The sequence below is a fragment of the Pelmatolapia mariae genome, linkage group LG14, assembly GCF_036321145.2.
Source record: "Pelmatolapia mariae isolate MD_Pm_ZW linkage group LG14, Pm_UMD_F_2, whole genome shotgun sequence".
NCBI lineage: Eukaryota > Metazoa > Chordata > Actinopteri > Cichliformes > Cichlidae > Pelmatolapia > Pelmatolapia mariae.
In genome coordinates this window covers 34060854-34073335 of record NC_086239.1, presented here as the reverse complement: position 1 = coordinate 34073335, position 12482 = coordinate 34060854, and the positions used below count along the sequence as shown (strand labels likewise).

Below are 12482 nucleotides of genomic sequence, written 5' to 3'. Positions count from 1 at the left end.
GCATGCTTCGATTTAATCATGAATGAACAACGACAAAACATAACAAAGCCACGAGGGGGATGCCAGGTTTTTCTTAAAACAACAGTCATGGACACATGCCTCGGGAGAAATATGTTATCATTGTGACTCATGTTAAATATTCCCATAAGTATACCAAGCAAAGTGGTAGCAATAAAGTCAGAAGGCTACCAGAACGAAATACATTAAAGGTATATGATGCAGCAACAGCTGGAACTTTAAAAAGACTTCATTACTTGTTTCTTACCAGTTTGAACTATCACATCATATCATATGCTGTGCACAAGCAGAGAAGGAATGATGTACACAAATATGTACAAATAGACGCTATAACAGGGAGATACTCAAGGACTGAGATTCTACTGAGCTTTGGACTGCCTTGTTGAGCTTTTTTAACAACAAGAACAGTTAAACATTATGACCTGATATTTCATAAACAACGCTACGATACCGATGACGTAAAGCAAATCAAAATGGAAATGTTCAGAGGTTAACCTGGCCATTTACATAGTTTGTGAAGATCAGCCCAGAACGGGAGATGCAAACAAACTACATTTAAACTATGGAAATAAGAGCAACGCAGAGCATAAAAAGTTCCTACACTTTAGCTTCTAGCACAATTTGTGAATGAAATACGAAGAAATAGGAAGATAAAACGATCACATTTCATTCCCATTGATCTATACTGAGGCAGAGATTGATGGAGTTACAGTAGATCTGTCATAAAACACTCAAGGAGGAAAATTAAACTTCACAGCCACTTCAAAAAGAAAAATAAACTTGGAGACAATGAATAAATATATCAACATATTGTAATCTACCACTGACCAAATGACTCTAAAGCTTAATTTTACTGGGTCCTTGAGTGTGAAATGAAATGCATATTAAGTTCACAGCAAGGAAAAGACTAGTCAAAAGAAGAAGAGCTACAAGGGACAGAAAGGACAGAAAGGAGGGGGAGAAAGAAAGAAAAATATATGGCAGCAAAGTTTCATTTACCACGTTCTAGCTTCTTATCTTTGAACCGCGAGAGCAGCAAATTGATGCGTAGGAAGGACATAGGCATGAGGAGTAAAGAGTTGAAACGGGCAAAGTGAACAAGAAGTAGGGAAGAGAAAAACAAAGAGACGAAGTGAGTCCAGAATTCTCATGACTGTCAGCGAATGATAAACAGTTTCATACATTAACAGTCAAAATGCTGCGACTAACACACGTGTGTCATGACTCCTTGACTCTGGACACATGAAAAGATATCTGTACCAGGCATACACATACAGGCACACACAGATGCACACAATAAAGACTGACACTAGGAAAATATTATATTATATCACAAAACAAAGCAGGAGAACAAAGATGCAGATGTTTGTATGCATTGCATGTTGAGTTTGTGAGTGACCATTAAAAGCTGTCGACCATACTCACTGGTGCCTTCTTCTGAAACCATCCCAAGTCCCTCAGCCTTGTTCTGTCTCTCAAAAGCGTTCAAGTCCAAAACACTGTTAACAGCAAACATTTAATCAGCTTAAAAAGTACAAAAACTTGTAAATCCCCTCTAACAGCAAGCAGAAGTATAAAAGCAACGTAACCATAAATATATTACAGACCTGCAGGTCTGCATCAGAGACTGAACGCTAAGGAAGAACCCCACATCCTTTTTATCCTTCAGATAGTCCAGCATCCTCTGCACACAGATGACAAGAGCATGATGACAACAACGCTCTAATGAAGATGTCAAGATGTAGATAGGCAGTAAAATAAATTTTGTTTCTTAAATCTTTTTAGCCTGTAGACATAAATATATCATACTCATGAAGGCTCTTTACCTGCTGTACATCACTGTTGCCTCCATTGAGGATGGAGATTCCCAGTTTGAGTGTAGAAGAAACCATGGCTCCAGGTTCACCTGAAACAAGCAGATACCGCTCGTACAACAACTTGACCCAACCACGAATAGGGAAGCTGGATTCTCTTTGCCAAGATAACAACAGATAAAATGGTAGGAAAGGTTGCCTACAGTTTTTTTACAGCAGGGGAGTCGAATAAGTCTGAGGGAGAATGAGCTGTGCTGCCTCTACAGCATAAAATGAAGTGGGTGCGATGGGTTGTCCATGACGGACAGCAGTTTATTCAGTGAGCTCCTATCCCCCAAAACTTCCTACCCCTACTACTTTTTTAAAAACTGGTTCATCTAACACAGCTAACGCTTGGTTCATAATTTTCAGACAAGTGTGTGTGTGTGTGTGTGTGTGTGTGTGTGTGTGTGTGTGTGTGTGTGTGTGTGTGTGTGCGTGTAAGAGTGTGCTACTGTGGACGGGTATTAACATCTTCATGGGGACCAAAAATTGGTAGTTTACTATACTTGTGGGGACAAACAGCCCTTGTGGGGACCAAAATCCCGGTCCCCACGAGTTTGAAGGCATTTTTGAGCCTCAAAATGTGGTTTTAGTGTCAGGGTTACAATTAGGTTATGGTTAGGTTTAGGGTAAGGGTCAGGGTTAGGCATTCATTTTTGATGGTTAGGGTTAGGGTAAGGGGCTAGGGAAAGCATTGTGTCAATGAAATGTCCCCACAAGGATATAAATACACACATGTGTGTGTCTGTGTGCAGATCTAATGTGCAGCAGCTACCTTTACAGGCGCTGATCATTTGCAGCACCATCTCTGCAGCACCACGGTTGTGCAGACGGGACTGCTGGTACAAGAGCCTCTGTTTCTCCATCTCCTTTTCCTGTGCAGCAGAGTAGCAAGAAAACAGCTGTAACCCTGTCAACTGAGACTGCACTGCCCCCCGCACACACAATAACACACATACAGGCACACATACACTAAGAACACACACATCCTGATAATCTTATTCTAATTATAATTTGCTATTGTATTTGCTATACCATTGGTCCTGATATCATCCAGAGTTGCTGGTTAATAATTCGTGTTATATGTACGTAACACAACTTTTTACACTTTCATTTATTTTATCACCTTATGAAAAAGCTTCTTTTAATCTTTCTTTGTGTTAAGCTCAGTTAAGTGAGCAGATTCTCACTGTTTCCATCAGATAGTGGCCAATTTTTTTCAGTAAATGCTAAGCTAAGCTATTCTTTTCAAGTGTTGAGTGAACTTGTAAAAAAAAAAAACAAGCTGTTTTAGTGTTAATACTTGGGACTCTTAAAGACACATACAATTCTCTTCCAATGTATTAGTGTTGGAGACAGTTATTCCAGTTTATGATATCTAACACAGGTGCAAACATTCAATTGCAGCAATCATTTCATCCCAGATTGTAACACACACTTCACACATTCTTCTTAGGAAGCAACATCAGTTGTTGGAGTAAAACAGCATGCAACCCCTGCTTCCAACAGAACAGCTTAGGGTTGTTCTACTTCACAGCCTAAACGTATATTTTATGCTACCTGGAGAAGCCTGTCTGTATGTGACGCTTGTCTGCTTTTTAGATGAACTATAAGACCCTAAACTGAAACTGAGGAAAAGTTGCTTGCTTGACTAAATATTTTTGACATTTGTAGTTTTGACTTGTCACAATATGAAAACAAACTAACCAGGTATAATAACAGAATAACATTAAAAAAGACTGTTCTATTCAATAACATACTTATCTTTGGAAATATTTACTCTGAAAAAGGCTGATTGATTATGAACACCATTTAGTTATACAGCAGCAGTCTTTGTCAAATTGTCAAATCACTCATCACCCTTCAGATTTGTTTGAATTAGATTAACAAAGGTATGTGATGATATTTTAAAACTATTGAACAAAATAACTATAACTAGACAAACAAATGCACATCTGCAGACACTACATACTGTTTAATATAACATATTAAGATTAAAGTGAATAAAAAACACAAACTTTAATGCTGCATAACGCAGTATTCTAACTCAAACTATTCGGACTATGTTGCACTATACTTCACTTTTTTATATTATTCTGTGGTACAGTACAAATACTATAATAATAGCAGGTAATGAACAACCATCCTGTTGACAAAAGAGGTTACATTTGACTCACCCACTGCACATCATGCACAGACCCCCCACCCAAAGCACCCAAACCTCTACCTAACCCTCCCTCCGCCCCCCTCCCTCGTGAGCCTGAAGTGTTTTAAAAACATGAATGCACTTTTCTCTGGTTACAGAGATTCCACTCAGCATAAGAGTATGAATAGAAAGAATGGAAAGAAACTGTGTGTGTATGAATGAATGTCTCTGTGAATGTAGTGGTTGTAGTGTATGCTTGCATGAGTGTGTTTGGGCTTGGGGCAGCATATGTACGGCTGACTGTGCAGGCTTTTACTGTATTCTTGGTGAGCACAGAGAGGGAAACTTGTTAGCGCTGTCCAATTCAAAGGAAAGACAAACAAAAATCAATTAGTTGTCAGATGTTAGAACTCTAGTTTTCAGGTGAGTCTATTTGGGTGAACACAGTCAAATTAGCAGGTGATTACATGAGGTGTGAGTCAGAAAAGGGTGGTGCATGTCTAGAAGACACTGACCACAAACTCTGAGACTTGCACAGGGGACCTGTTAGGGATCCTGTGCTATGGCTTAATTAATCGCCATTATCTGTTTCTTACTAAATTAAGTCTAAAAGGGGCAACATCACAATTTACGTATCAGGTTCCAAAAGGAACTGAAATTCTGTTTATCTGAAAGAAAATGGAGAAATTATCATAGCTAAAGCAATAAAACACCATAGCTGCAACATCACAGTCTCGAAACACCTTGGGCTTGGAAACTATGATTCTGAAATTTTAATGGCTAGTACAGACTCACTTGTCTGTCTTCACCTGGATTTTATTTTGAATTCTTTAGCTGCCATCATCTCTACACTCGAGCAATGTTCCCTCTAAGCTGCGCGCGTGCGCAATTGCGCACTGCTGGCACGGTCTCTGCGCACAGAAAATCTGCGTTGCGCACAAAAAAAAAATCTAACCTGAATTGAAATTAAAATTAACACTTTAGTGTTACTCAGTAAGTGACTGGCTGCTCCAGTATGGGATTAGAACGATGCCACCTTATCCCATAGTCCAGCCAATCACGCGATTCACATTCACTTATATACGCAGCTAATCAACGTCATTGACAGGCTATGACAGCGTCCTTATGTGCCAACGCCGGTGTTTTAGCTAGCAAAGCGGCGTGGCTGATGTGGAGTGAAGCCACGTTAATGACAACGTGTACAACCATTGGAGATGTGAGCAGGACAGACGGAACGACTGACGGAAGTGTGGACTTTATACCAGTTTTTAAATTGTGTTGATAGGCCACGTAAAACCAGAATTATGATAAAAATATGCAATGTTTGTTTTTCTTCCTAAATACTATCGTTGTTTATATTTACTGCGGGAAGAAACGGTAAAAACGGTGTTTTATACGGAAAACGCTCGAAAGCACTCTCCACCTGTGAGCAAAAACAAAACCAAAAACACCACCCTTTCCTATTGGTCGAAAAATGTACAATGTCGACCAATCAAAAAATGATATGGCAACAAGGCATTTAGTTGTTTAGGGAGGGGGAAGTTTTAGGAGTGACGGCAGTGTTTGAGATGTGAGAGATTTGTGTAGTTAGTGTGTAGTTAGTGTGAAGTGTAGTCAATAGTTTTGTTGTGTGTGTCAGAACATTGAGGCAACTGCTGAATGTTACAGGTGTTACAGGAGTGATACATCTCCTGTTGTCAGGCCTGCAGGTATCAGTCTGTTGTTCTCCTTTATCTCATAGTGGACAGAAATTATTTTTTGGAGTGGCACAAATAATTTGTGTGGCATCAGATTTGATGCAGAACAGCTGATTGTTCTGTAAATAGTTTGAAATGTTTATTTTAAAAAAATGCTTTGGCTGCATTTTTAGGTAAACAGCTGTAAAAAACTTTGTTTGCATAACTCAGTTACTTTTTTGAAGAAGTAACTATATAATTAATTGCCCAACATTGGTCATTATATACTTTATTTTGCAGACAGAGAGTTACAGGACTCTCTCCCAGACCACAGACTCATACTCATAATACAAGTCAGAGCTTTATAAAAATAAAAAAAGAAAGTTGTGTTTTCAAAATTGGAGTTCAGGTTATTTTTACTTCCAATAGTGTTAACATACTACACAGGTCATGAACAAGATTTTTTTTTAAATTTCATTGTGAGTGGGCTAAAGCAGTTAATTAAAAGTAGTCTAACATAAATGTAAATGCTGTAATTTGATTATTTTAATAAACCATGTAACTTGGATGGATTCGATGCTGGCGTGACCACAGTGCACACATCTGCTGTTGCTCACAGTGGTCCAAGGGACCGCTCAGGGAGTTTGTGTGTTCGCTCAGACACATGAAAAATTAGAGGGAACATTGCACTCGAGTCATGCAATTTAGAAAAAAAACAAAAAACAAAAAAACATTCTTTCAGAATATTGATCCGACTGGTGTGCAGAGTCCAGGAAAGGCATGCACAGGTCAGTCCACCACAACAGGAAATAGACACGTGGTGCGAGTTAACGAAAGGAAGACAGAAAGGGAAAAAAAGAGAAATGTAGCAAGAGTGGGGTGGGGGGGATGTGCCGAGTGTGATGTCATGGTGTAGTCACTCAGTGCATGGGGAGCTGCTTCTCCGCTGACTCCCCTGCCTCCCTCCCCCTGGTCCCCCCATACCATCTCTGTCTGTCGCACCTCAAAGGATGGCTCCTCCCCCTCCTGTTCTCCCCCTTCGTCCTCCTCACCAATGTGGCAGCTCTGAAGGCAGCAGACAGAATATCAGTGAATTATTCTCTTCTGAAGTTCAGCTTCAGTATCTATTCCCATTGGTGTTTTACAGGTCTTACCTTTGCCATAATATCAGCATATGACATATAGAGATGGTCAACATCAAGTTTACTGTAATGAAATAACACAGAGCAGGAATCAGTAAGTGTCACTGAGGAACAGGTCAGAGAACTGAGGCAGAGGAAGAAAGACGCTCTTACAGCTTTTCTGTAAGAGCTGTGCGGCTGAAATGAAGAATCAGCTGATGAAGGGGGTCAGGCTTCGTCTCAGTCTCCTCTTCCTCTTCCTCCTCTTCCTCCATGGCTTTCTAATCGTTAATAGATAGGATAAAACATGACAGACCCTTTGCATAAAGAATAGACAATATGCCAGTAATGAAACATTAATGAAAGTGTAACTTACTGATAAGTCATCAATCATCTTGTCTTCAAATGAGTAACCCTCGGTTTCTAACCAATTGCGTTTGTATGCATCCAAGAACATGTTGGTTACCCTGTGCCTGCAAACAATGAAAGATCACTGATAATTAGGGATAATTAAGATAATTAAGTATAATGCCTCATAAAGCCTTTTGATTTTATTGTCGATCATGTTTTGAATAAGTATGTTGTTAATCATTACGTGGTGATGTTGTACAGAGGCGTCATCCTGAAACAGGCCACCACAGCTCTGCGACGTTGTTTAGACAGTAGCTTGTGCCAAACCATTTTCTTTGACTTGAAGGGATGTTCAGTCTAATGTACAAAAAATAAATAATCAACTTGGAAAATGTCTCTCTTTTCTCAAGCTCTGCATTGCCTGCTGGGTTATAGTCATAGGATCAGAGATAAGGACTTTTAAAACGGAGAGCCAGTTCCAGACCTTCTTTTATTGAGGATGCCTGGTTGTACTCACCACTTCAATGTGGTAAAGGACAGCAGACACCTCTTGTACTCTTTTCACCACCTTCTCCGGATCATCGGCATCTTCTGCTTTTCCAGACATCTCTTTATAAAGAGACATCTGCCAGCGCATTGCTGGGTCCTCCACCTAAAATATAACCCGTCAATGTGTATAATGAACAGAATGAATAGATTTATACAGGAATGTGTTTATTATCTTCTTTCAGTTAGTAAAGAAATAAAAAGTCTGCCTACCTTGCCTTGCAGATGCAGGTTGTTGTGCAAGAATTCCCTCACCTCTTCATCTGTGTCTTTCTACGAGTTAAAGAAACCAAGATTTGGAGGACATTTATAATCCTGTAGTTTAGTAATTAACAGCATGCAGCCTCTAAACAAATTTGGGAATGAAAAAAGTAACAGAGTTATATGACTGTGGAAAAATTATTATTATTGTATAGAGAGAGAGATAAAATCATTTCTACCCATTTTGTGTCAAAATGTATGCTAACAAAGAAGCACCGCTTTTGCACTATAGAAGTTTAAAGCACTCAATTCAACAAATTAATCTATGAAGCAAGTTTTACCCAAAGAAATCACATTAATAAGCACAAGTACCAGTGAGTATCTGATCTTGGCAAGGTTGATGAGTTCCTGGTCTGCAGGAGAGCACATATTGAGGCCGATGGGAAGCATCTTCTTTAGCGCTGCTACAATTAGAGAGGTCTGCACAGAGTAGCGGTCCCCCCGTCGCTTCTTCTTGGTACGCTCCTGCTCTGAGCCGCCAGACTACAGAGAGATTAAACTGATTGAACACTTTCTATTCCATGAAGCAACTATATGGCACCAATAAAAAAAATTCCTTTTCAGAAAATGGTTTGTGGCATTTAAGGCTTTGGAGAATATTTGACAACTAAACAACATATTTTCTTCCATCAACTTTTCACGTCATATCATGTGCTTCATTGCTGCACCAGCAACAGGTGTTACACACAATGCAGCTTCACTGTTAGTACTGCAGTGGCCGGACAGGGCACATCCTGTCCATTGGACATCACAGAGAACAGCACATGGGGTCAGCTCCATCGCCGTGGAGCTCTTCTCACACACTCCTATCCAGAGGCTGACAATGCTCATTACTGTCTGTTGTCTGGCCTCACAGCACCCTCTCTGCCCTTACTGTGCATGCTTGGTGTGTGTGTGTGTATGGGGGTGGAAAACACTCTACGGGCTTTGAGAGTCATTGTGATGATCAGGAAACAGAAGCTCACTACAGTAATGCCCATCTGATAGCCAAGGAGAAGAGGTTCTACTTGCACCAACCACATAAAACATCAAACAGTGATTAGGTTTATTTAACAATTTAATGGTGTCAATGAACATGACATGAAGTAACGAGTCCAGTTAGTAAATATGATGACAGTATTCTGGTGATGTAGTGAGAGCTAGCTTAATTTCCTGCAAAAGATCCAGCGACTGACATTTGCTACTGGTGGACCGAGCAACAGCAGGGAATGGACTTTTGGTTTAAACAGCTACTGAAAAGAGAAGAGTCCCCCAGCGCAGGAATCTCTGACACAAAAGCTGAAAAAAACCCCAAGCATCAGTGACACAAGTAACATCACAGTAGCACGGGCTCCATAACTGTATCCAACAAGGATCATCGAAAGGCACACTATTTACTGGTCAAAGAAAAACAGGGTGATGGTACTCGGCTGCAGGAGTGCACACACAAATTATATACGCTACTGCTCTGCCGAGCACCATGAAACCTTTCACACTACTGTGATCTACAGCAAAGAGCTTTCATCAAGCTGCTCCGGACCCCTACTCACACATATACAGACACACACAAAAGCATATGTTTGCAACACATTCACACTCACATTCTTTACTCCTAAAAAACATCACTAATATATATGTGTATAATATAATCTCACACTTTATTCATTCACTCATAGATGTGTAGTGAAGTCTCTCCTAAGAGGAAAAACCCTGTATGTGTGTGTTTGTGTGTCTGTATACGTGTGAATATTGGGATCTGTCTATTAGCAGTTGATGAAATGCCTCCGCAAACTCAGGGTGCCATGCGATCAGCACAGCTCTCGTGCACAAACACGGTCTAACCTCTCCATCTCCGGCCTAGTGGCCCAGCGTCCAACCCCGACACAGGATATATATGGAGAAAAAACAGTTAGCAACAATCTTACTACTACACTATATATTGCCACTTCCACAGACCTGGAAAAAAAGGATATTAATATTTATGTAACAGCCCATCAGTCTTCTTGTAGAAACTTATTTGTGAAATGACTGAAATGAACACAATAATCATAAAGCTACAGCAACTTAAAGGAAAAACAATTAAATAACAGCTGAGAAAACACCAAGAAGGGCTTCCTTTTACTTTTCTCTGCTTGTAACGGGTGGTGTTAGTGAAACATTAATTATTAGAGTTTAGTTTCTTAATGTGTTATGACTCAAGATATGGAAGTAGGTGAATCAAACATCTAGAGAACAGGCAATGTTTTACTTTTACATTTCCTTTGCTCTCAGATAGTACCTTGCTCATCTTGCTCTTACTGTCAGCAGTCAGGAAGGACATGTTGTTGATCTCATTCATCACCACGAAGTTCTGCTCCTCCCTCTTAAAGTTCTGCAATATATAACACAATAAAGATGCTAAATGAGAGACGAAATAAATGCATACATATATGAAAATGTCAGAAAACAGAAGACTTACGTGGGATTTGGACCAGAAAATGAAGACCTCACCCACCATCCTGAAAAGCTCCTCTGCATCTGGGTCTGGACAAGTCAGCCACCTTGCCCTACAGACACAGGCAGCAATAGATAGTTCTTAAATGTGAATCATGACCAGCAAACAAAAGGGTGAAATGAAAGTGGAACTTTCTTTTAAAACCTTGAATTATTGTTCCTGTTGAGTTTCCTGTTCTAGTGTTCAGATTTTGAATTTATTATTTCTTGTAGGTTTAGTTCCCTGGTTCCTTCCCTCTGCCTCAATAACAACATTGTGTCTCATTGCAAGACAAAAAAGCGTCATATTATGCTCCCCTAAATTTCAAATTTCAATAAAAAAAAGAAAACTGAAGCAGAAATGTGTTTCATATAAAGGTGCTGCTAATCTCAGCTACCTGTTGTTGTCCACATAGCGAATGAGCAAAGGGTAGAGAGCGTACAAGTCCCGACAGAGTACAGCAAACTCATCTCGAATGGTCCCGTTTTCACTGTCCACCTCTGTTTTGCCCTCCATGCGCAGATGATCCTCCTCTGCCACCACCTTTGCTGCACGCTTCTTCAGCTTTTCCATGGTTGGGATAAAGTGGGATTTAAGCATCTCTGGTTTAGCCCTGCTGACAATGGGCTGAGCGAACACTGGACAAGGCACAAAACATTTGCCAGTCATCTCCAAATAATAGTTGTGTAACATGTGAAAATGTAGTTGTTTACACATTATGATATGCTGCAATACTATAGCTGTGTGTCACGTGACATTATTTTGGCTTAAATCCTCTGGTCACTAACCTGCTAATCTTTTCATCCAAGAGGCTTCATCTATACCCAGGTTGTTAACCACAATCTTCATGATGCTACCCAGCAGCTGGTTGAGTTGCTCGGAGGTGACAGCGGTGCAGAGCTGGCCGTCCTGCTCGGGGAAGTTCTCTGGGCCTCTCTCCCACCAGCGCGGGAGATAGTTACACATCATGGGCAAGGTGATCTCAATCACATGGGGCATTTCTGTGTAGCGAGCTCCAGACTCAGCCAGGTCATGGATCTCTTTCACCAGAATCTCCAGTTCTGGGATGTCAGTACACAGCTCTTCTACTTGATTGGGAAGACCAAGAACTAAGCGGGGAGAGAAAAGACGAGTGAAATCACGGACACGAAAAATAACTCAGCATGAACACTATCTAATAGTTCGAAGCATGTAAAATGAATCATAAAGGTAAAAGAAGACAGCAAAACTCACTCGCTCTCTCTCTAGGAGTCTTGGTCGTGTAAACAGAAAATGAGTTGAATTCATTTAGCACTGGTTCAAGAAAGGCTACCGGCATAGCAGCTGCTAAGTGGGCCAAACACTCGCCAAGGGCTGGTCGCTGTCTGCAAAGGAAGGAAAAAACACGCATACTCATAAGATGTCTATATGAAATAACACATGCAAAATCAACCTTTGAAAGAATACATGCACATAAAGAAAAATAAATGTTTCTTGTTATGATATCTGATATATAATGAAAAAAGTAAAACTAGTTCCAGGCTTTTTTTAGACCATGTCTCTACTCACTTCTCCACATGTGGAGTCTTCACAGTGCCCAAAGAGTAGATACTGCACATTAGACGATAGCAGGATATCTGCAAGTCGTCCACTGAGAATGTCAAGAAGAGACTTCATTAGCTCTGAGTTGGTCCAGAGTAACAAGTCATTAATGGTTAATTTAAAGGAGAAAAGCATTCTACTTACACATGACATCATCACCAAACTGGTGTTGGGCAATGTGGTCAAACAGTGAAGTGAGGACTGGCAGCAGGGCAGTGGTGGTGTAGTTGATATTCTGTGCGACACCTTTAACCTATAAACAACACACAAATGCAGATTTCAGTTCACAAGAAAAACATGAACACGTTTGTTTAGTGAGCAAAAAAAAAGAAAACCTTCTCTGACCTGGTTTCGACTGGACACCTTGCCCAGTTTCAGATTTTCAACCATCTTCTCAATGTCATCCGCAGCACTCTCAAAGAACTGACGCAGGCCGGCTTTCACAATCTCAGGGCCTGATTTCATAACAGTCCT

The 12482-nt window shown here is 40.3% G+C and overlaps 1 protein-coding gene across 1 annotated transcript in view; it reads right to left on the bottom strand.

Annotated features, from left to right (window-relative positions):
* ryr1b (ryanodine receptor 1b (skeletal)) overlaps positions 1-12482 on the bottom strand; it is a 67868-nt gene that overhangs the window by 14861 nt on the left and 40525 nt on the right. Inside the window, exons 66-86 of the mRNA XM_063493728.1 lie at positions 12354-12480; positions 12153-12261; positions 11976-12057; positions 11661-11791; positions 11216-11536; positions 10825-11065; positions 10413-10500; positions 10233-10325; positions 8288-8458; positions 7928-7987; positions 7686-7820; positions 7413-7525; positions 7194-7290; positions 6992-7098; positions 6851-6902; positions 6681-6761; positions 2650-2749; positions 1845-1924; positions 1626-1702; positions 1444-1517; positions 1018-1035 (exon numbers count right to left, since the gene is read on the bottom strand). Coding sequence (XP_063349798.1) covers positions 1018-1035; positions 1444-1517; positions 1626-1702; positions 1845-1924; positions 2650-2749; positions 6681-6761; positions 6851-6902; positions 6992-7098; positions 7194-7290; positions 7413-7525; positions 7686-7820; positions 7928-7987; positions 8288-8458; positions 10233-10325; positions 10413-10500; positions 10825-11065; positions 11216-11536; positions 11661-11791; positions 11976-12057; positions 12153-12261; positions 12354-12480 — 2357 coding nt within the window. The remainder of the gene's footprint in view (positions 1-1017; positions 1036-1443; positions 1518-1625; positions 1703-1844; positions 1925-2649; positions 2750-6680; positions 6762-6850; positions 6903-6991; positions 7099-7193; positions 7291-7412; positions 7526-7685; positions 7821-7927; positions 7988-8287; positions 8459-10232; positions 10326-10412; positions 10501-10824; positions 11066-11215; positions 11537-11660; positions 11792-11975; positions 12058-12152; positions 12262-12353; positions 12481-12482) is intronic.